The 24,914-nt window shown below is 38.4% G+C and overlaps 1 protein-coding gene across 1 annotated transcript in view; it reads right to left on the bottom strand.

Moving 5' to 3' along the window:
* Positions 1 to 4,791: 4,791 nt before the first annotated feature.
* Positions 4,792 to 24,914, bottom strand: part of sf3a3 (splicing factor 3a, subunit 3) — a gene marked incomplete at its 5' end in the record, with an annotated part of 36,904 nt that continues 16,781 nt past the window's right edge. The window contains 8 exons of the mRNA XM_043717127.1: positions 4,792 to 5,352; positions 8,509 to 8,564; positions 10,582 to 10,672; positions 14,396 to 14,506; positions 15,976 to 16,140; positions 21,079 to 21,148; positions 23,023 to 23,127; positions 23,699 to 23,766. Of these exons, the coding sequence (XP_043573062.1) occupies positions 5,275 to 5,352; positions 8,509 to 8,564; positions 10,582 to 10,672; positions 14,396 to 14,506; positions 15,976 to 16,140; positions 21,079 to 21,148; positions 23,023 to 23,127; positions 23,699 to 23,766 (744 nt within the window). The remainder of the gene's footprint in view (positions 5,353 to 8,508; positions 8,565 to 10,581; positions 10,673 to 14,395; positions 14,507 to 15,975; positions 16,141 to 21,078; positions 21,149 to 23,022; positions 23,128 to 23,698; positions 23,767 to 24,914) is intronic.

Genomic DNA, 24,914 nt, shown 5'->3' with positions numbered 1-24,914 from the left:
AGGGCATAGGTTTAGGGTGAGAGGGGAAAGATATAAAAGAGACTTAAGAGGCAACTTTTTCACACAGAGAGTGGTATGTGTATGGAATGAGCTGCCAGAGGAAGTGGTGGAGGCTGGTACAATTGCAACATTTAAGAGGCATTTGGATGGGTATATGAATAGGAAGGGTTTGGAGGGATATCAGCCGGGTGCTGGCAGGTGGGACTAGATTGGGTTGGGATATTTGGTTGGCATGGACGGGTTGGACCGAAGGATCTGTTTACATGCTCTACATCTCTATGACTCTCCTATATCCATATCATGCCTCGCTAACATAATAATGTTTCCAGGTGTACATCTACAGATTACTTTATATTTACTAAATAGTTTTACAAGATCTTATTGTCCTTGCCCCAAATAGAATTGTCTTTAGTGCAACCCAATCAAATAGTAGGAGGCTTGCTTTGAGAACTGTCTATCTCTCCTCCCACCTCATTTTTATTGTGGGTTATCCACTACAACTACCATCTGACAAACATGGTCTTCCTGCTTCCCTGCAACGATGCCATCTCAGCATGTTTATTTCACATAACTGACTTGCTTTCCTACATTTCGGAGTATTTAACAGATAAGTCACTTTACCAACCACCCACACTTTGTTGGAATACTGAATTTCATTTTCATAAGCTCACCTTGCAAAAGGCAAACAAACCAATATTTCAACTCCTACTTCAAATGTCCTAGGTGTTGAATGCTTATCTGCCCATTCTTTCATTGTTACTTGTGAAATGTTCAAATGCTCTTCTGCTATCTTACATGCCTCAGTTAACCTTTTAGAAACACGGATACATAATTCAATTAGCAAGTTTTGAGAAGATTTGTAGCTCAGGTTGAGGTTTTGGATGTAGGTTTGCTCGCTGAGATGAAAGGTTCATTTCCAGACGTTTCGTTACCTTACTAGGTAACGTCTTCTGTGGACCTCATGCGAAGCAATGCTGAAAATTCCTGCTGTCTATTTGTGTGTTTGGGTTTCTTTGGGTTGGTGATGTCATTTCCTGCGGTTTATTTTCTCAAGGGGTGGTAGATGGGGTCTAACTCTCTGTGTATGTTGATAGAGTTCCGGTTGGAATGCCATGCTTCTAGGAATTCTCATGTGTGTCTTTGTTTGGCTTGTCCTAGGATGGACGTATTGTCCCAGTCGAAGTGGTGTCCTTCCTCATTCGTATGTGAGGGTACTAGTGAGAGGGTCATGTCTTTTTGTGGCCCTGGTATCCTGGTGGCTAGTTTTCTGCCTGTTTATCCTACACCTATCACCTATACCACGTATTCAAAAGAATGGGTACCAATGAACACAGTCCACTGATTTCTCAGCAACAAACCCAAACAAGCAGACAAAACACGTCCAGAAACCCTCGCCACTCTCCCCTACAATCCTACACCTATCACCTATACCACGTATTCAAAAGAATGGGTCCCAATGAACACAGTCCACTGATTTCTCAGCAACAAACCCAAACAAGCAGACAAAACACGTCCAGAAACCCTCGCCACTCTCCCCTACATCAGACATCTTAGAAATGACTGCTAAACTACTCTGACCCCTTGGCATTATGGTAGCCCACAAACCCACCAACACTCTAAAACAGCAGCTAATGAACTTGAAAGACCCTATACAGATAATGAGCAAAACTAATGTCATTTACAAAATACCGTGCAAGGACTGTAACAAACACTACATTGGACAAACAGGCAGAAAACCAGCCACCAGGATACATGAACACCAACTAGCCACAAAAAGACATGACCCTCTCTCACTAGTATCCTCACGTATGGATGAGGAAGGACACCACTTCGAATGGGACAATACATCCATCCTAGGACAAGCCATACAAAGGCATGCAAGAGAATTCCTAGAAGCATGGCATTCCACCCGGAACTCTATCAACAAACTCATCGAGTTAGACCCCATCTATCACCCCCCGAGAAAAGAAACAGGAAGTGACTTCACCACAGGAAATAACATCACCACAGGAGATGACATCACCAACCCAAAGAAACCCAAACATATAAATAGAAAGTAGGAATTTTCAGCATTGCTTCACATGTGAAGCAATGAGGTCCACTGAAGATATTACCTAGTAAGGTAACAAAATGTCCAGAAATGAACCTTTCAGCTCAGCGAGCAAACCTACATCCAAAACATAATTCAATAATGAGAATTTGTCTTCTTGGTTTGGGACATCTTCCTAATTAATTTTAATTGACTTCTAATCTAATAATCACAGATCAGTTAAAATGGATGAAACCCAGTTGGGGAAATCTGTGGTAGCAAATAGCAAGAAGTTTAATCTTTTCTTAATTCTGTGGGCATTCATGAAGTATGGCTTAAATGTGTTTTTGAGAACCTGATGGTACTGCTCCAAAGCTGCCTGTGTTAGTGAATGATACACAGTTATTTCAACTGTATTATACCCAAACTGCTAATAATCTCCAGGAAAATATTCTTTCACAATGAATTAAAAAAAGAGTTAACGTTTCAATCAATACCTTAACTGGACAGGTCCTTAAGGAATAACTGCTGGGATTTAGTTTGTCACTTCTGGAGTCATAAGAATAGACTGACTTTGGTAATGGTCCAACACAATCTTCTAACACTTGACTGGTTCTTTAAAAACTGGTGAGAGTATCAAAAGTGCTGGTTTAATTACATGTTGAGGTTTTCCTACTGACATGTTTACAGAACTGCACATTTTTATGAAATCTTGGCCGTGTAAAATATCTATTTACCATTTGTGGTTGCATTTTTCATATTCTGATACATCCTGCCAAAGCAGCTTCATGTATTATTTGTAATGAACCTTTTGGTGAACTACTATCCATTGTCTGTGAGGCTGGCTCCACTTCCTCATCCAAACACATTTATAATATGATTGCAGGGAAGCTCTGCACGTGATAGGTGCGATGGTGAATGACTTCTGCATTGAGAATCTACTGTCATGCATGGACTTCAGAGGTGCATGCAACAGCAAAGACATTACTGGGAAATGCTGCTATTAGAGCCGGTGCAGGTGGTTTGGGGGAATGGGGGCAGTAGAATGGAAGAGAGCAGTGAGATGTTACAGGCAATAGTGAGAGCAGTAGAGCATAAGCCTTCGTGGGAGGTGGGTGCAGGAGCAGAAGTACAAGGATTGTGATGTAGCAGGTGGTAGAACCTACTCTGCCAGAGCACATATGGTCACTGATTTCCTCCAGACCATGGGGATCACACTGATGCTAATAGTGACCTCTGAAGATGCTACCAGGTAAAAAGGCATGGCCTCCTCGACCAGCACCAGGGGAAAAGACATTGCCCTTCCTCTGCATGATTCCATCAACCAAAACCCCCAGGACCCCATTTTCACAGCAGGGCATCAATTTCCTCCTGCCTGCCACATTCATAGAAAAGGTCACAAACCATGCACAGTAACTCTAGGCACTCAGCACTTGACCAGCATTTAAAAATGGCATGAACAGCAGCTACGTCAGTCAGTTCCAAGATATCTGGTGAGTGACAAGTTCTTATGGTGAAGACAAGTGACACAATTGGCTATCATTGAACAAAAAGGGTACCATGGGGAGTGGTACGTAATGAGGTGAGTTTGGGTCAACAGTGTGAGAAATCTTGCTAGGCTTTATGGAGAGAAACCTTCGTGAAATTTAGCAAAGTTGACACAGCCAAAATATTGTAAAATTCAGCCCATTGGAACTTACAAACATTCTTAAAGTGCTAAACAGGTTAAATGCAGAAAAGTTGTTGCTCCTGGTTGGCAGGTATTTCAGGCATGGAAGAATTTAGAACAAGACACAGCATCAAAGTAAGAGGAAGACATTAAGGGCAGAGTTGAGGAGGAATTTCTTCATTCAGGTCAGTGAATCATTGGAATTCCATAGGAAATCTCAGCTATTAAGAATGTTCAAATAATTGACAGATTTCTAGATATTAATAACATCAAGATAGATGGGGATAGTGTCGGAAAACATTGTTGAGGAGATGAAGAACCAATATCTGAATTAATCATACAGGTTTAAGCCGCTAAATGGCCAATACTTGCTCTTTCATTATTTTCTGGGTTGGAACATTTAAGTGGCACTTCAGGAATGAATTGCTATCCTTTTCCAGGGTCCTTGGGTTGCCATGCATCAACCCTGACATTAGGTGGCAAGTTAATAGTACAAATGTAACAATTTCTTCAAATTCATGGTGAAGCTGATGACAAGTTCCCATTTTCATGAGGCTAATGACAGAAAATCTGATGCGTTGAAAATCTTGAGGGTTCTTGACAAAGTATATGGAGAAAATTACTTTCAATGGCAAAAGGATTGAAAACCTGAATGCACAGTTTTGGCAACATAACCAAATGGTGACTGGACAAGAACTTTTTTTTATTGCGCCAAGTGGTTAATATCCAGAATGCACCTTCTAAAAGGTTGTTTTTCAGAAGGTTCGATTTTGGCTTTACATAAGGAGTCAGATTTGCACTTAAGGGGGAAGGAAAACTGCAAGTTTATGGAAAAAGGGCAAGAGAGTGGAGTTAGCGTGGGTCTGACAGGCTGAATAGCTGTGGTGCAGCGGGAAGTTATGATGCTATCACCCTAGAGGAATTCAAACTGGCCAGCAATTTACAACAATGGCATGCCCTTTCTGTAAATTGCTGTATTCTGTATTTACACCCTAACAGAACACCCATTCACCGTTGTATTGCCATTAAATTCTGTACCCAGTTAAATGCTTCCACAAATATGTTGCAAACAGAACAAGTTTAAAATCAGATCTGAGGATAATAAAAAAGTCACAACGTTTCTTTATTAAATTGTGAAGAAAATGTCAGAAACAGATTTGTGGAAAGGTGACAATAAAAGTACAGGACGAAGAACTTGTTTTTAAACAACGTACACTGCTTACTATACATTATATTGTTCATCAAATTTAAGCCTAATCTTAAAACTTAGCAAGTCCACCATCAAGAGTTTCTAGTTTCCTGGTCAGAATAGAAACTCTTCTTCCATACTTGTTTTTACAGACATAAAGCAAAATCCACAAGAAGTTACAAAATATACCACTTTTGCAAAGCTAAATATTTCCATCAGATTTGATGTCAGGCATCACATTTTTTTACAGCCTTTTGAGTTTGATAAAAACTATGGACAACACAAAATACAGTCCTTGAATTAGTGAGGGGGAGAAGAGAATCTAGACAAAGCATCTTTGTTTCATGTCTCCAACAAGTTATCATTCAAAGTTCTGAAAGTTACATTTTAGAGCAACCCTTGTCGTTTCAAATCTTCATACGTTTTCTTGTTAACTACATTTCCACTTGAGTCTTCATATTCTTCCTGTAATTTAAGAATACAAATAACCATTTAAAACACTGTCTTACTGAAAGCATTCTGCTTTTATTCTCAATGTTTATTGAGATTGCAAGTTAAATTCCATGTTTCAGAAACTTTGCATAATACTTAAAAACAAGTACAGCGCAATATGAATTTAGACCACAAAAGAATGACCATACTTACCATCTCAGTCACAGAATTCAATTCAGTTGGTAGCACTAACCAGTATCAAAAATCAACTTCCATTCTCAATCCATTACTTGATCACATAGCCAAATACTAGCACTTCTCTGGAGCTCACTTTAAGAGGGGTCATTGTTTGGGCAATATGTTAAACCAAGGTGTCAGATTTATGCAAGAGATATCTCAGCTCAATGTGAGAAAGAGCAAGAGAAACTCTCCTGGTGTCTGAGCAAACCGAGTTTCAAGCATCAGTCAGATTAACTAGCCATCCACCTAACTGCTCTTTACAGGTGCTTGCAAATTACTTGCTTTGCTCGTCTGTAATATAACCATGGTCATATGTGAAAAGTGCCACCTTGACTGTGCAGCATTTGGGGACATTCCAAGGACATCAGAAGGAACTATGTTAAGAGCAAGGCTTTTAAAACTACTTTTGACTTCACTATATTTTACATTCAAATATAAAAAAATGTTTTGCCACATTGAGAAACAGGATATGGACTATAGTGCAGATGTTACAAAACCACTATAGACTCACTAAGCAGATGGTTGCCCTGTTACACAAAGCTGGTCGACTCCAATTTCCCAAAGCCCAAGTGAATGCTGAATGAATATGGTGACAGGCACAAACATGTGCAGGAAGAAAGCAGTTTGTGGTTTAGTTAAGAAGCTAGTTTTGAAGAAATGCCAACTTTTTCCATCAGTTTTCAAAGACTGCATCATAGAATCCATACAGTGCAGAAAGAGACAATTCAGCCCATCAAGTCTGCACCAACCTTCAGAAGAACATCCACCCATACCCACACCCAAGTGCCCCAACCCCCCCAACACAAATTCTCCTTGGCTAATCCACATGACCTACCAATCCTCAGAGAGTACGGGGTAATTTAGCATGGCCAAAGCACCTAATCTGCACACCTCAGTGGGAGGAAACCAGAGCACCCTGCGGAACTCCAAACAGATGGTCACCTAAGGCTGAAATCAAACCCACGGCCCTGGCACTGTGAGCCACTGAGTTGGCAGACTGTCAATGAGCAAGTTTGGTAAAATTTACAGAAACTGAGTCATAAAGATTAGTGAGGATCAATTCAATTACCAAAGATCAATAAAGTGTACATCAGCAGATCTAAATAAAATCAACTGACTCAGTGTTTCAAATAGCTTAGGCCATTCAACAGGGGAGTGCTCTAAATCACAAACACTCATGTTAAATTAGAAGGTGAATGGGCATCAAAGTAGGAAATGCTTCCTATAACAAATACCAAACATAAATGGCGAACTAGATTCAAAAACAAGCTGGTAAGCTAAATAAGAACAAACAGCTGAATGTACTGCAGCTGCATTCATAACACAACAGGGTGGGAGGAAGCGACATTTTTTGAATAAGTGGGTTTTGTGAACAGATGACTTCTCAGACTGGCTACTACACAGAAATTACATTGCCAGGAAATTATGAAAGTGCCTACAGTTTCCTAATTAGTAAAGATAGCTGGAATAGGCTGACACTGATTCCAGTGAAAGCAGCCAACCGTTGGCAACAAGAAATTTTCAAACTAAAACAGGCATTGTACTGTACATGTTGCACGATATTGTGACAATTCTGAATATTGTTGAGGAAATATTGAAAATTGGGAATTTTCATAATTTTCATAATTTCAAAAGACCCTTGTTGTACAGTGGTAGTGTCCCTGCTTCTTTCAAGTCTCCCTGCCCAGAAACTGTATAATGTAATCTCAAAAAGTTGATTTAAAAATACCTAGAATTATGTAAAAGTAACTGGCCTTTCTATTACAAGCTAGTTATCAAATTGTAGGCATGATGTTTTATTGAAGGATAAATATAACCTGAATTCTTTAGTGGAACATTCAAACATTGCGACCAACTCGCCTAAACAAAGACAACTTATTTGAATAAGCAGCTCACCTTCCCCAGCTTCACCTTTAATCTTTCCAATGCCCTCCAAGACATTTGTACTTCAAAATCTGATTATTGGGTATTAAACCCACTTACTGTTTCATTGTAACAGCAGTTATCATTTCTGTTCTAATTTCTTCCATGTCTGGATTTTGATCCGTGTTATATAATGTCCAATAATGTAAGTAACGATCATGTATTTTTTGATGCTGATTAGATATAGCAGCCTGCTATCTGTCGATTTGCTACCTGTGGATCTGTGCCCTTGCAAATTAGCCCCAGAACCAACCTCATTGTTTTCCCCCCAGAGGCTTTGCATTGCACCAAAATGATTTGAAATGTCTCCAAAAGAGCTGGAGCACATATGGATGTATTCCTCTGCATGAGTATAGTCACACACATAATTTCAACTGAATTATACAATGTGCTCAATAAGAATTAAAAGAAAAAAAAGGCATCACAGCTCCCCTTAACGATATTTGTTACAAAAGCCAAACCAGCCACAAAGCCAGAAGAATACAATCCCAGTGCCTCTTCCCCACTGCTATCTTGTTCTTAGCCTCCAACTCCTAGCTCGAACAGCTGTTTTTTGTTAAATATCTTTAACTTCACCCTCCTCACCAGATTTACCTGTCTTGCTGCCAATGTCACAATCATTATGAGCATGCCATACTACAATTGTTTTTAACTTTCTCAGTTACTCTTACTAAATGTGCATTTCCATGCTATTTTTTTTTAAAAAGTAGCATGTTCCTTTTAGGTATTTAAACATTATGGGGCATACATATGTTATTTGGAGATGTATTGGGTATATTGGAGAAGGCCTTGGTGATATCTACATTGGTTATCAGAGGAAGTCCATGGCCTCTTACTCGTGGATAATGGGGACTGAGTGTACATCATAAATTTCTACTGTTTTCAGTTGAGTTCTCCTGCTTGCATTATTACATAACTCAATGCTGGGCCATCCTCAACCACTTCGAAAGCAGAACTTGCAGCAAGTAAACGCAGTAAGTAATATGCTTCATTCACCCCTCAAACAGCTCATTTACATAAAATTACCTCTGTGTCAGGTTGCCATCTCTCTGCGGCCTTTGAGTGCTTCAGTTTCGCCCACACTAATTGGAAAAAGAAACTTATTACTGTTCCTGTCCAAATAGAACAGCAGCATGAAGTATTTCTGCTCAACCAGTCACAAAAAAATACAAAACTGTCTGAAGTCAAAGCTTGTTCAAATGCATGCAACTCGTTGTTTGACTTAAAAGTTAAATTAAATATGGAATGGGAACAGGTAGCACAATGATTCAAATTAATCACTGACAAGCAAATAAAATTAGCAGTGTTTTGTTTCAGCAGAAAATTTCATATCCACAAAAATGAACAAATGAATCTAGTGTTTTTCAAGTCTGTTCCTCTGACTAGCTTTCAAAATGGCTGCCCTCATCATGCATTTTCACAGTGGAATTTATGCGTTTTGTATTCTGCGACTGTTTAGGTACCAGAAATAACAACAGACAAAAATGGAGAAGCTGGATTTTAAGAACATCAAAAACAGCCAGTCAATGATTTGAGACTAAAACGAGAAAAGAAATTCTGCCATTTATTTCTTGAATGCATTTGCCATTCTGGGTGAATGGTGAAGAATCAAAATATCAAGTAGCAATTAGGATTGGAAAGGGATAGGAAAGGGAGGGTTAGCTTTTGTTTTGAAGAAGACAATTTAATCAGCAAACTTCATGAAAAAGAATTTAGAAAGATGGAATATAATTTTAAAATTAAAATTCCAAAAATTCCACATAACAGACAGATTAAACAAACTTCCACCTCAATTGTTATGACCTGTTAAATCACAGTATGGATTTAACCAACAACTTCCCGCTTTCAAGAAGCTCAGTACCCATCTTACACAATGCTAACCCCACCAGGGAATGCAAGGCCCTGGTGAAATGAGTGTTTAAAAAGAAGTGCAGTGAAGAGGAAAGTCTTATGACTGTGCAGCAGCATTTCAAAACAGGGTTTACTTTGGTGAGATGCAGTATCCCAAATGGACAAATCTAAGACGACCATTTCAGTTGTTGCTACTATAATTTAGTGATTTCTGAGACTGTGTTAATTAGAAAGGAATGTGAACTCTTATTTGTCAATAAGCTGCATACAAGAACACAAAATTGCAGAGCAAAAAGGATTAGAAAGAAGGACCACAAGTGAACTTTGTTGAAGGAATGAAACTAAATTATTTGACAATTTTTAAAACATATAATTCACGTGTAGCATATCTTCCAATTTCTCAATTATTTATTTTCAGGAATTAGGATTTAAGGTAGAAAAATAATTAGGTAGTAGATTAGTACCCAGAGTACATTTCTGAAATACTATATTGTCTTCTATTTTCTCATGCAAGTTCTAAGAAGCTGCTTGTCACTTGTTTCCTTCTTGGATTGTTGAAAAGTAGAAAATTAAAAAGGATGTCTATAAAAGAAACTTTGCTGTTAACTATTGGCTTAGAGAAATATAAAGCATTTTTTCAATAACCTGTAATGATTATAAAGGACCAATGTTCCATTTCTTTCTGAAACTTGTTTTATAAGTGGTGATACTTGGAAATATTTGCAATATTGGAAAATCAATAATCCACAGAACAAATGGACAGATGTACCAATAAGCAGCATGAATCATTAACTTGCCTTTTCATTCTAGATGCTGATGGATCTGATGCATATTTCCAGCATTCCCATGGTTTTAAATACGCTTTGGGGATAGCAGCTGCATTCTTGCTAAAAATTATCTGACCGTTATGGATGTTGGACGGTAAAACTATAAAAGGCTACAGAAAGTAATAACTCTGTACAATTGTTAACATATTTCAATTTAAAAAGTCTATTAACTTTAGGCAAAGCACCTAATCGCAAAAATCACAAAAAAATTCCACTCATTTGAAGCAATGCCTCTGTAATCACAGCCTCTGGTAAAGACAAAGGCTCAGTATGAATTGTCTGATATTGGTGGCTATTCAGGATTAATACAACCAGTGAAAGCAGTGATAAATGATTAATAATCGTTCTAGGATATACTTTAAACTAGTGAAGGTTCACCTGTGATTTTTTTTAAACCAGTATTTGATAGAAGAATACTTACAGGATACAGCGTCCTCAATTTGGGTGACATTTGCAAAATGTGCCGTGTTCGGGATTCCAAGACACCTCATGCCATGGGCATGGCGCCATTCCTAGAAATTGTACAAGAAAATTCACATATTTGGTAAGTAATTGAGGAAACTTGAGCAAACCTAAAACTATCTACATCATGCCATTAACTGAATAGCAGCTGGCTGTGATTTGGTTAGCAGTTCGGTTTTAAAAGTGCATAACAATTTATTCAATCATATCAATGTCAGTGGTACTGATATCAAAAATCAGGCTGTGATAATGCATCATTGAAAGGTACAGTAATCCCATATCTTTGTGATCCTTGCAGCCAAGATTTCTTGATCTCTTTTTTAAAAAATCATTCATTGGAATATAGACATTGCCTGCTGGGCCAGCATTTGTTGTCCATCCTAAATTGCCTTGAGAAATGGTAGTGAGCTGCGTTTTTGAACTGCTTTGTACCTGTGCTGGAGGTAGACACACTCCATTAGGGAGGCTGTTCCCGTCAGGATGGTGAGCAGCTTGGAGTGTTTCCATGTATCTACCACCCTTGTCATTCTAACTAGTTATATTCATGGGTTTGAAAGGTACTGTCTAAGGAGCTGTGGTGATTTTTCTTTGTTGTGCATATTGTAGATGTACACACTGCTGCTACTGTGCGTTGCTGTTGTGGATCTGGTGCCAGTTAAGTGGGCTGCTTTATCCTGGATAGTGTAAAAATTCCTGACTGTTATTGGACTTGCAATCATTCAGGCAAGTATTGAGTATTCAATCAACTCCTTACTTGCACCGTGTAAATGGTGGACAGATTTTGGGGCATCAGGAGGTGTGTTACTCACTGCAGGATTCCTAGCATCTTGTGGCCACAGTCAATATAAAGTGAGCGCAGTTCAGTCTTTGGCCATTGGTGGATCCCAGGATGTAATGGGAGATTCAGTGATGGTAATCACATTGAATGTTGAGGATGGTTAGAATCCCCTTTGTTCGAGATTGTCATTACTTGATACTAAATGGCACAAATGTCAATCCAAAGATAGATATTGTCCAGGTCTTGCTGCATTTGGAAACAGGTTTCTTCAGTATCTGAGGAGTTGTAAATGATACTGACAATTGTGCAATCATCAGTGACCTTGGGATGGAGAGAAAGTCATTGATGAAGCAGCTGAAGATGGCTGGGCCTAGGATACTGCTTTAAGAACGCCATTTGTCCCTTCGAGCCTACTCTGTCATTCAATATGATTTTGACCAATCCTCTAACTTAAACCCTTATTCCATTTTCTCTCCATATGTCTTTGATTCCTTTAATATTAAAACTAATTCCCAGTATCAGCCAAAATCAACTTTGCAGCACTCTGATAATTATATCTACTCAGGTAGGGAGACTAAAACTGCATATAATACCAAGGCCTTGTATAACTGCAATAAAACATCCCTACTTCTGGAGTCAATCCTCTTGCAGTGAAAGGAGATGTTTTGCCTTCCAAATTGCTTACTACACCTGCCTGTTCACTTTCATTGACTGGTGTACAAGGACATTGAGATCCTTTTGTACATCCATCTTTCCTAATACATCACTGTTCAAATAATACTCCGTCTTTTGGATTTTCACAACAAAGTATAAAACTTTACATTTATCCACATTACACTTCATTGGCCATTTGTTGCCTACACACTGCAACATCACCCCAAAGCCTCCTTGTGCCTGCTTCAAGTTACAATCCCACCTAGTTTTCTGCCATTAATAAATCTGGAAATATTGCATTTGATTCCCTCATCCAAATTATTTATTAAGTCAGAGGTCACATGAGACAAGATTATAGTCCAACAGGTTTATTTAAAATTACAAGCTTTCAAGGGCTGCTCCTTCGTTAGGTGCTTTTGTAACTTTACCTGATGAAAGCGAAGCACTCCGAAAGCTTGTGATTTTAAATAAACCTGTTGGACTATAAAAATTGTGTCTTCTGACTTTGCCCACACCACTCCAATTCCGGTATCTTACTTCAAATTATTTACAGATACTGTGAATAGCTGGGGCCCAAAGACTGATCTCTCCAGGACACCACAAGCCAAGCAAAAGACTGGTTCATTCTCACTCTGCTTCAGGTCTGTAACCAATTTTCAATTCATACTAGTATATAACCCCCAACCTTGTGTACTTTAGGTTTGCCTCCTAGCCTCTTATGTGCTACCTTAAGAAATCCAAATAAACATCCACTGGTTCTCTGCTTATCTATTCCACTAGTTACAGCTCCAGTGCATAAGTTAAGTATGATTTCCTGTTCATAAACCTGTGCTGACTTTGTCTAATCCCTTTAAGGCTTTCTAAGTGCTCTGTTATCAAGTCTTTTGTAATAAGCCTTAGCATTCTCCTTCCAATTATGTTGAGATAACTGATCTGTAATTTTGCTTTGTCTCTCTCTCTCTTCAATATTGAATAATGGGGTTAGATTTGTAACACATTAACATTTGCAGAGATGTCCTGCGGTTGAGATAATTGAGCTCAAATAACTACAACTATCTTCCTTTGTGCTAGGTATGACTCCGTCTAGAACAGAACAGACCAGACCCCACTGCTCCCATTCCCTCCAATTTCTTTGTGCAGACGGTGATGCATGAGTTGTGAGAGGAAGTGGTGGAGGCTGGTACAATTACAACATTTAAAAGGTCTCTGGATAAGTTAACGAACAGGAAGAGTCAAATGCGGCTAATATATCAAGGGTAGTCACTCTCACCTCACTTCTGGAATTTAGCTCTTTTGTCCATATTTACGTTAAACTATTGAGATCAGGAGCCGAGTGGCCAGGCAGAACCCAAACTAAGCATCAGCGAGCAGACTATTTGCTAAGTTGGTGCTGCTGAATAAAATTGTTGTTGACACATATCCTTACTTTACTGACTACCAAGAGTAGACTGATGGAGCTCCACATAACTGCAAAGCAAAGACAAGGCACCTTCCCATGGGTCTACGTTCTCTGAGCTCGTGACAAAACATACTCATGACTAAATTAATTGCAACCTCCATATGATTGATTTTAGATTAGATATTAATTGCAACCTCCATATGATTGATTTTAGATTAGATTAGATTCCCTACAGTGTGGAAACAGGCCCTTTTCTACAACCAGTCCACACTGACCGTCTGAAGAGTAACCCACCCAGACCCATTTTCCTCTGACTAATGCACCTAACACTATGGGCAATTTAGCATGGCCAAATCACCTGACCTGCACATCTTTGGATTGTGGGAGGAAACCGAAGCACCCGGAGGAAACCCACGGAGACACAGGGAGAATATGCAAACTCCACACAAACAGTCGCCCGAGGCTGGAATCGAACCTGGGACCCTGGTGCTGCCAATTTATGCCATGTTGCTACAGGAAGTGGGGACTAAAGTCACTCCCACAGAGTTTAGAACACATGCAGAGAGTCTAGAAGCAATTTGTTTTCTCCGTGGCCTCTTAGGTCTAACTGGAACCTTGTTTAAGGAAAGGCTATAAGGAAAATTACAATTCAGATAGACTGTCACCTTCAGAATAAAATCATTAAGATCCCAGATATGCAATTCCCCATTCAAGGCACAACAAGCAGAAGTTTCCCAAAGTGTCAGGGGAAGAGGTCTGCATGGGAGTGGCCCAAGAAACCTCGATATTTCACCAGAAGCCAATGAAAAATAGAATTAAAAAACCATAATATTTAGTCCCTTGTCCAGGAGTTAGTGTACAGCACAGGAGAGGGAAAATACAACCAGTTTAAAGAAAACCCTCAGAGGTCAATAGTTTCCATATGAAGTTCATTATTCTTACAGCAAAATGGCGCTGGAATGCTTTGGGTCCTCTGTATGTATAATTTCCACAGATTTCACAATTATAGTTGATGTTCAAACCATGCAGCTTGTATAACCAATATGGAATGGGCTGAAACGGAAAGTATAGAGTCACAACAAACCAAAATGATAAAAATACAATGCAAAATAATACATACTGAATTATAAATTCATTAGCTCTGCCATCTACTGGTGGTCTGTAACATTGCTGGTTGCTGAATCCTACAAGTGGGAAATAATTGCTAAAGCATATTGAAATATCAACATGTCATATTAAACACATAGCTTTTGATATTTAATTGTATTAGATATGCCACAGTGTCATGACAATACTTTTGAGTTTTCAAACTACAATATTGAGAAGAAAGGGTTACATGTGACTTTTAAGGAACTTTATTTCTAAAGGACTTGAACACAAAGTTGTAGAATTATAGAAAATCCTGGGAGACCCCACTTGGAGTACAGAGAGAAAATCTGGACACCACATCTTAGGAAAGATATACTGGCCTGGAGGAGTACTATATAGTTTTACAAGAAAGATACCTGGACTTCAGGGCTTAGGTTATGAGGCAAGACTATAAAAATTAGGCCTGTTAGCTCTAGAATTTTGATGGTTAAGGCATGATCTGATCGCAGTCTTCAAGATAACAACAAGAAAAGACAGTAGATAAGATAAATTATTTCCATTGGTTAGAGTTTCTAGAACTATAGGGCATAGTGTGAGAATTAGGGCCAGGAGAGATGTTAGGAAGCACTTTTATATATAAAGAGGGGAAGATGTTTGGAACGAATTTCCACAAATGGCAGTGGATGCCAGATCAGTTGTTAATTCTAAATCTGAGATAATTAATTTTTTATTCAAAGATATTAAGGGATATGGGACAAAGGCAGGTAGATGGGGTTAGACCACAGATCAGCCACAATCCCATTAAATGGCGGAACAGGTTTGAAGGCTGAATGGCCTACTCTTGTTCCCAAGTTCCTAATGCTAGGAATCCGTGCCAGGCATTCTGGATCAGACTTCAGTGTTCATCTTCAGGAATGCAATACCTGGTCTTTAGCGTCGGTTTCCTTGGAAAAAAAGCATAAATTTACTTTCCATTTTTGGATCCTCCCTTTGAAGATGATTAACTACTTTCAAGGGCTTACTGTACTTAGAGTACACTTACTTTGCTCTGCGCAGTACTCAATTTCAAAGGTGAGGAGGAACATTCCTCATTGATCAATTATCAGGTCCTATTATGAAATAGAAAATATACTATGGTTCTACATTTTTACAGTGATTTTCTCCCTCTTTCCACTAAATAATTCCTAACTTTTTGAGATATAGATTTAACTAAGTGCCTTTTTTATCAAATTTCATAAACATGTTTTGATTGCAACCATGAGCATATATGGAGAGATAAAAGGACAGCAGAACATGGATTACTCGGTATACAGATTAAAATGGGATTCACTAGAACCTCCGAAGTCAAAATTAAAATTCAGTTCCTACAACATTCTATTGGCTTGTTATTTAGTCATCAAGCGTGATCATTGACCATTTTTCTTTAAGCTCACCTTGCCATCCCAACCCAATGGCAAATTCTTGGGATTGTAGATTATTTCATTTTCCTCATCTTCACTTTCACTCTCACTGACATGCTCCTCTTCCTCCTCCTCTCGTTCTTCACCAGTCCGAGCTTGCTTGCGTTGTACATTTTCTCGGGTTAGCTGTCTCTGTTCCTGTCGAGCAGATTAAAAAAAAAAAAATCAACAAATCAAAAGGACCACAAGTACATGACTGCATCAAAATAAATACAAAAACAATTAGGGCACAATTCACAATGCTGAGAATAGGGAACTAATTTTTGATTGTACAGATTCTATAATCATCATTAGCAATGGACTGATTTTTTTGGCAGCATTCTAAACAACAGAAAGTTTGCAAACAGATATGGAATCTTTATGCAACTTTTTTTTGACAATGGAAACTAACTCCATGTAACAAATTGCATGGTCACAATAAGTACATCACTTGTTTATTTTCACTGCAATTGACACTGAAAAAGAATCAAAAACCTTGTTCTTCTAAAGAACGACAGAAATATTTACCCATTTGCCTTCACATCAAAATACTGAAGTATCATTTTACCACTGCCAAGATTTCTCCAAATTTTGCACTGTAATATAAAGTGTTCAAAGCCAAACACTCTTTTGATATAGATAAATCTGTTTAAACTTTGAGTCAGTGAATACATTTTCTAAGTTTAATGGGCTCTATAATTTCACACAAAATTTTAAAAATTTCTTTGCAATAAATGATTAAGAAGTCTTACACAATCCTCTTGAAAACAGGTTACTCCTAAGAATGTACACAGGGAGTAGTGAAGACCGCTGACAGCCAGACAATAACATTTTGATAGCTGCACTTCTGGGATTTAAAATTCTTCTTCTTAAAGATTAGCTTTGCTGATCTCTCAAATACAGACAACAGATTGGTTCCAGTCCTGTGAAGGTGCGACCTAATATCCTTACAGAGAGGTTCACTGGTGGTCAGGAGCGTTTACATTAAATCAGCAGGGAGATGAACACCAGTATAGTGAAGTAGCAAAGACAAATAAAGCACATAAATAATGAGGGTATTAGATAGTATTAGAGACGGAACTAGCCCCACATGAGAAGCTGACAAAGGAGGACTAAAAGCACAGGTTTACAACACATATATGTCAATGTACAATCGATGGTAACTACTTAGATAAAACACTGGCTAGGGATATAGTTCCATGGTGAAAATGAGGACTGCAGATGCTGGAGATTAGAGTTGAGAGTGTGGTGCTAGAAAAGCACAGCAGGTCAGGCAGCATCCGAGGAACAGGATGAAGGGCTTTTGCTGTTCCTTGGATGCTGCCTGACCTGCTGTGCTTTTCCAACACCACACTTTCGACATAGTTCCAAGGTGTCTGTAGAAAGGGGGGCCTGGGGATTCAAAGATGCAGATCCTTGAAGGTGGCAGGGCATTATGAAAGTAATTAGCAAAGTACGAAATCTGAGGTTTCATAAGTGAGGCAGGAATAATAAAGCAGTTAGCTGAACTTTAAGCAGCTCTAGTTGAGCTACAACTATAATATTCAGTCTAGTCACCAATTTTAAGGATGGAGGTAAGGTTCTTTGGGGGTTTGAGGCATAATAATTCCAGGGATCAGGCATTTTATATACAAGGTTAGTCCAGAGAAACTGCCATTGCTCTCCTTGCTGCAAAGGAGGTTGAGGAGAGATTTGATAAAATTGTACAAGATTATGGCAGTTTTAAATAAGGTAGACAAAGAAAAGGATTTCCATGAGCAGATGGTATAAATGTGAAGGGACAGAAAGTTAAGCTTTATTAGAGGTGAGGAAGAACCTGTCTTGTGCTTAGGAATAAAAGGAGGCCATTCAGCCCATCAAGCCTGCCTCACCATACACAATGGCCATGACTAAATGAACACTTTAATGCCTTTTACTCACCTTCATTCCCATAAATCTGTTAATCAGAAATCCATCACTATCTTCTTCAAACATACTCAAAAACTGAGCCGGCCCTTTGTGGTAGAGAGTTCTAATGGTTCACAACTCTGAGTAAAATAATCTCATCTTAGATTCCAGTGGCACCTCCCTTGTTTTGAACGGTGCTCCCTGATATTAGACTCTCCAACCAGGGAAGCATCTTGCCTAGATCCACCCAGGCTTTGCCTTAATGTATTTTGTATGTTTCAATGCGATGGTCGCTTATTCCTGGAAACTCTATATGGAATACAGGGCCCGATTTGCCAAGTCTCTCTTCATTGGAAGTCTGCATCATCCCGGGAACAGGTTTGATAAACCTTTGTTGCACTCCTGTGGCCATAATATCTTTACAGAGATGAGGAGAAAAAAAACTGCGCCCCGTACAGTACTCCAGGTATGGTGTAACCAAGCTATTAAGCAACTGAAGTAAGACTTCACTACTCCTGTATTCAAATCCTCTTTCAATAATGGGCCACATTCCATTAGCCTTGCTAATAGATTGCTGTATTTGCATATTAGTTCTCAGTGACTTATTGACAAGGTCACCCAGGTGCGTTTGTGCCCCTACACTTTTCATGCTTTATCACTTAAGAAATGCTCTGAACGTGTGCTTCTCCTAACAAAGTGGTTAAGCTCTCAGATTTGCAGATGATGTTCCAACTGCCATGTTCTTGCCCAATCACTAAGTGTGTCCAAATCCTCGTTAAGGCACTTTGCACCATCCTCACAACATACACCTCCACTCAGCTTTATATCATCTGCAAATCTGAAAGGATTACATTTGGTCTCAACCTCCAAATTATTGATATATATTGTGAACAACTGGGACCCCAAGAACTGATCCTTGCAGTATCCCACTAGTCTCAGCCTGCCAGCGTGAGAATGACCCATTTACTCCTACTCTTGGTTTTCTGTTTCTTCACCAATCATTAATCCATGCCAGTACACTGCATCTTATTCCACGTCAAAAGGCTTCTGGAAACCTAAGCATACATGTCCATCGGCTCTCCTTTACACATTTTATTAGAAATATCTTCAAAAAACCGCACTCATTCAATTTATCTCATAAGAAACAGAGACATACCCTTGAGCCACCAACAACTCTACCCAGCCAGATACTCAGACATACATAACTGAGTTATGGTGTCTCATCCTCCAATAATTCTGTCTTGGCACAAGTCCCACATCACTGGCCACCTTTTACACAGCAGAACAAAAAAAACCCTCTCTGAAATACAGCAATGACTATGTGCCTGAACACTCAGATAATGTAGCAATAATAAACTAACTACATGTGTAGACTTCAACTGATGAATAAACTGTAGCTGATTCTGCAGTATTATCCCCTAATAGAGTTTATGGATTACTTATGGAATATAGAATAGTTAGCTTGCAAAAATATAAACATAACGCAAGTAGGTTGTAACTATGAGAAGAAACGATTGTAAATAACATCTATGTAAAGTAATTCAACTTGTATTATATACTCGTGGATCTCACTTTATCTACAGCAATGTGAACGGGTGGTTTGATAAGGGCAAGAATATTAATCTACATAATCCACAATAATTCTGTTCAAGTAAAGATTTCTCTCTTTGAAGTTACAATGGCAAACCATAGATTGGAGAAAGGTTATTTGACATTTGGTCAGGAAATTTTGCAAATTGAAATGTGCTTGGCAATTTCAGCCTTCGGTTAGAAATGTATATGAGAAACATCTTTAAAGAAAAACTGTTTAGTATCAGCAAGTGTGTGTGAAGTGCTGTTTTAGTAAGTTCCTCATAATTTCCCTCTGGCATGGCTTATGGCAAGTCAAATATTACATTGTTTTGAGAGGTAATTTAGAATGATCAGTGTTAACAGCTTGGACAAATAACTTGCAAAAACCAGTGCTGAGACACAGAGAGACAAGTGCTTTCTGATTGAATATTCATCAGAAACCAATAGAGGAAATTAAAATAGTTATCCTTGTGAGTTACAGAACATTTTTGCCCATTATAATTAGAAACAATTGTTAGCATTGCTGCATCAAATCTTTTTACTTTAATCATCATTTCCAATTTCTCAGCAATTCTCAAACAAAATACAGCTGCTGTAATTATCTCCTGCTACCTGGGGCACCTTTTTGCATTCCATCTTGTTCCAAAGTGAAAAAAAGTATTTAAAGCTTGTGCCACCCCAGAATCTGTCAAAATCATTTGAGCCAAGTTTCAAATAATTTGGGAATAACCAGCTTAACTACTGTTAAAGGCAAACAAAATTCAAGCCTCAATTTTGGATGGAGAAAATGTAACAAAATTGTTTTTAAATGTGCAATGAAAAGTATACTCATGCTCAATTGTTCCACTTGCACTGCGTCTCAGAGTTTTACAAAAAAAGTAAGTACTTACTAACAATTTCCTTGTGAAATTTTACCTCAAGTTTAAAATTTATATTCTGGCTTGTTTTCAAATCATTTGGAAAAACAAGACAGTAAATCTTAACAAAGGAAGAGATTCTTAAAGGTTACATCGAGTTAATGCCAATGAACATATAGATGCTCTTTCCCTTGTAGGAACCAAGGAAATGCAGGAACAGGCAATGCTGGCAACTCTGTTTAGCTGACACAGTGCTCTCTCTGGGAGAAGTATCAACTTCAAGCTTGCTATGCTTTAGAGTACTACAGCTTTGTGCCAAAACATTTTATGCAACTTTACTAATTAAATCATTGTTTTTTTTATAAAATTGACAGATTTTGTTTATAGGTCATTAAGAGTTCATATTTATTGCCATTTATGAATAAGATATTTAAGTCACTAAGTGCAATTGTAACATAAAACGTGCATGTTAAGGACTGTCAATCTAAGCACAGCATATTCTTGTGATACAAGTGCTCCAGTTCATTACAACCGTCGTGGTAAGAGCAGATTCTTTCACTATAATTCACAGCATCTGTATTTTCCATGAATATACTAAATTAAATCTTTTATGCAAGGTACACCAAAATAACACTCTACGGGTCTCCTGGAATAAAAGCCAGTATCTGCTGCGACAAAACTAAACAAGTAATCAACTTTAGTTTGAAACAATGACCATTGTAAAATCTATGCCTGTCTAACCAAATGGGTCAACCGACAAGTAACAATCTCAGAAACTCACCCCAAGGATTTCTATGTATTCATACACTTGAGCTTCAAGAAAAGCAATTTCTTTGTTGCGTTCCGAGTCCCTGCAGTGGTAGTGGAAGAAAAATTAATGAACTGTTTTGAAAGTTGTTTTGAAATATATTAATTCCATACAGGGAGGCATTACCTTTAGGCTTTCATGCTGCAGAACACACAACAGCTTAAGACATAGGAGTAAAATTAGGCTAATCAGTCCATCAAGTCTACTTGTCAATTAATGAGATCATGACTGATCTGAAAATCTTAAACTCCACTTTCCTGCCTTATCCTCATAACCTTCAATTCCCAGACTAGTTAAAATCTATCCACCTTAGCCTTGAAAATACTCAACAGCCCACTGACAATCGTCTCACAGGAAAAAAAACCCTTACCTCTGTCTTAAATGGGCAACTCTTATTCTGAGGTTATGACCTCTGGTGCGAGACTCTCCCATAAGGGAAACAACTTTGTGTCTCCCTAAGAATCTGAAATGTTTCAATAAGGTTGCCCCTCATTACCCTAAATTCCAATGAGTGCAAACCTACTCTTTTCAAACATTCCTCAAAAGAAACTCACTTCACATCTGGAATGAACCTGGCAAATCTTCGCTGAACTGCTTCCAATGCCAAAGTTTATTGCTTTAGATAAAGAAAGCAAAATTGTTCATGGTATTTCTGCTATGGTCTGGCTAGTGTCTTATATAGTTTTGCAAGACCTCCCAATTTCAATACTCCATCCCATTTGAAATAAAGGCAAACATTCCATTTACCTTGAGAAAGCAGAGTTATTGTTTTGGGTCCCGTGACCCTTCTTCAGAACTCAGTTCTGAAGGAGGGTCACTAGATACAAAACGCTAACATTACTTTCTTGCCACAGATGCTGGCAGAGCTGCTAAGTTCTCCAGCAATGTCAATTTATTTTTCCAGATTTCCAGCATCCACTGCTCTGTGTTCTATTTTATTTCGTTTTCTTCCCCTATTATCCGCTGATTTTAAATGCAGAAGGACCTCCAAGGCCCCTTTCTGCAGTCTCTCACGTTTAATAACATTCAGCTCTTCAATTCTTCCTGTAAAATTGCATTACCTTACATTTTCCCACATTACATCTGCCAAATTTTTGTCCAATCACTCAATTTGTCTATATCATTCTCATCATCCTCACTGCTTGCCTTCCCATCTATTTGGGTCATCTACAAACTTGGCTATCGCACATTCTCTTCCGTAGTCCAAGTCATTACTTAAATTGTAAATAATTGTGTCCCAGCACAATTGCTGTAGCACTCTATTTGTTACAGGTTTCCATTTCAAAAATGCCCCTTTTGTCCCAGTTTTATCTTGTGTCAGTTAGCCAATCATCCATTCATGCTATTGTATTATCCCAACACCACGGGCTCTTAATAAAGTATTCTCATATGTGGTACCTTATCAAACACCTTGTGGTCAAATGTAAGTATGTTACATCTACTGCTTCCCCTTCATCTATCCTGTTTCCCAATCAACTCTTAAAAAAAACTTTACTAAATTTACTTCATAAAGTCATGATGACTCTGCTTGATCATCAGCAAGGTCTCCACTTTAAATAAGTTTTAATTTTATGATGTTGGGTTATATGAACTTTTTTTTTGTTTTTAAATCAATGATTGGACTTGGTCAAATAACCAACTGACACTCTTTGCTTCAGCCAATACATGAAGGATGGATGGATGTATGGGCAATGTACCAGACAACATTATAGCAATGGAACTCAACCCTAAGTAACTGCAGATGGGAAGAACGGGAATAAGTTAAAGCAAGGTGTAGAGTTTTTTTTTAAGAATTTTGTGAAGAAAGTTTTGCTGAATTGATAGAGAAAGAAAACTGGAAGAATGGTCTCCTGCAAAACTGGACTTAGCCTACCTGATATATCACAGGTCAAATACATAGTTTTGTTTTCTACTAACTTTTTAGTGCCTTTAGATTTAGACTTTGCAAATAATGAAGGATCCAGTGCCTCCAGAGACTTCCCTTTAGTACTGAATAACCTCTGGGCTCTCTCTTCTAAGGTTCTGAAAAAAAGGAAAACAATTAATGCATTTGACTGTTAATTGAAAGAGTATTTAATACACATGTCCTAAGCCTTCAAACTGCATTTAAAGTCAGCAGCCCAGTAATTCTAAAGCATAACTATTTCAAACCTACAGACAGTGAATTTCAGAACATCAGTTTACACCAACTGCTCTCATACTTGCATATTATTCCACAGTTTAATAGTTATAAATTCTTTTGCAGAGCGGTTTCTAAAACATTTATCATTAAAAGCAGAAATTTACAAATTAAATTTATATTCTCTTTCAAACACCAGTTTCAAAACTCTTTGATAATCAAGGAACCAGGAAAAAATCTTCCAACCTTCTTAAAAACAAGTTAAAAACAATTCTTAAAAAAATAACTTTTTAAATGCAGTTATGCAAAGATATCCGTCTTGGGCAGTGGAGCAAAATAGTGACAGTAATGGAATTGAAAATGCAGTGCTGTTTCCAGCAGGCAGATGACCCAATGCTACTTGTTTTGCACCGCTGTCTGTGATGAATTTTTACTCCATTGTGTTTAATCCCTGTTATCAAGCTGGACACTTACCCACCACATTTCAGACCCAAAGCCATTAAGGCGGATTTCAGTCTGTCCAACCCCAAGGAAGCCAACTCCTGTTGGTTCAAAAATATTTTTAAATTTATAAATGCCCTATGCAGTCATAAATGAGCAGAACTGCTCAGTAAATACAACTGCAAACAGAACTCTCATGAAATACAGTACTTTTGTAATTGTATCAAAACAAAAAAGGACTCAATCAAATGACAAATCAAACAGCATCATCGAATCTCAGTCACAGCAAGTGACACTAACCACTCTGAAAAACCTAGTGATAGAGTTGCAGTGTAGCATGGAAGCAAAGACATGGGATACTCAGCCACAAGTGGCAGGTTAAATAGTGAACCAAATGACGTACATGTTCTAAGCACACTGGAACTTACAGCAGCATGACAATTTATCGAGAAATGCACAGCTGGTGGCCTCCTAGAGACTCCTTTGGCCACTTTGGGCCCAGAGTCTCAATGACATTTTTGGAACTTGAGTGGGCACAGTGGCACCAATAGCTACTGCTCTCACTAGTGATAGGTACACTGCATGTGGCACTTCTGCAGCCAGAACCTTGAGTACAGGGGAAGCCCAATGGTGGCCACTTAAGTACACAAGGATACTGGATTCTGTAAGACCTCCCAAATACAACTAATGCAAGTCCCCCACTGGCTCTCCAACCAATGGACATGCCCTTGATATCCTGACAAAATCTATGCCTCTACAGTCTGCGTTCCTAACCTTCATAAGCTTGTAGATCTTAGTAGCAGAGGAGACCACTTAGTTCATTGTATCCATGCTAGTCAACAAAGATCAGACTTCACTAATTCTATTTTTCAGTTCTTGACCTAAAGACAAGACAACTGTGTGGCAATTAACACAAGGCATTACTTAAATGTTATGCGAGTTACTGACTCAACCACTATTTCAAGCTGTATGTTCCTGACTCCCACTCTCCTCAATTGTCCTTATAGTCTTCTACCTGTTACATTAAATGTATGCCCCCGGTTACTGACCCCTCTCGTAGATAAACTGCCTATCTTTCTAGATGAAATTGATCATGGTAATCCTCAGGTGAAACTACCACCAGTTGTTTTTCTCTAATGAGAAAGCAGCCCTATGGCCTTTTAGGAACAAGACAACATTACCTTACCTAATTTAATCACACCTTTCCCATAATGTAGTAATTAAAACTACACAGTACTCGAGTTATGAT

This window comes from Chiloscyllium plagiosum, chromosome 27 (genome assembly GCF_004010195.1).
Source record: "Chiloscyllium plagiosum isolate BGI_BamShark_2017 chromosome 27, ASM401019v2, whole genome shotgun sequence".
NCBI classification, from domain to species: Eukaryota; Metazoa; Chordata; class Chondrichthyes; order Orectolobiformes; family Hemiscylliidae; genus Chiloscyllium; species Chiloscyllium plagiosum.
Note: the sequence above shows the minus strand (reverse complement) of the source record. Positions and strands in the feature narration are given on the sequence as shown.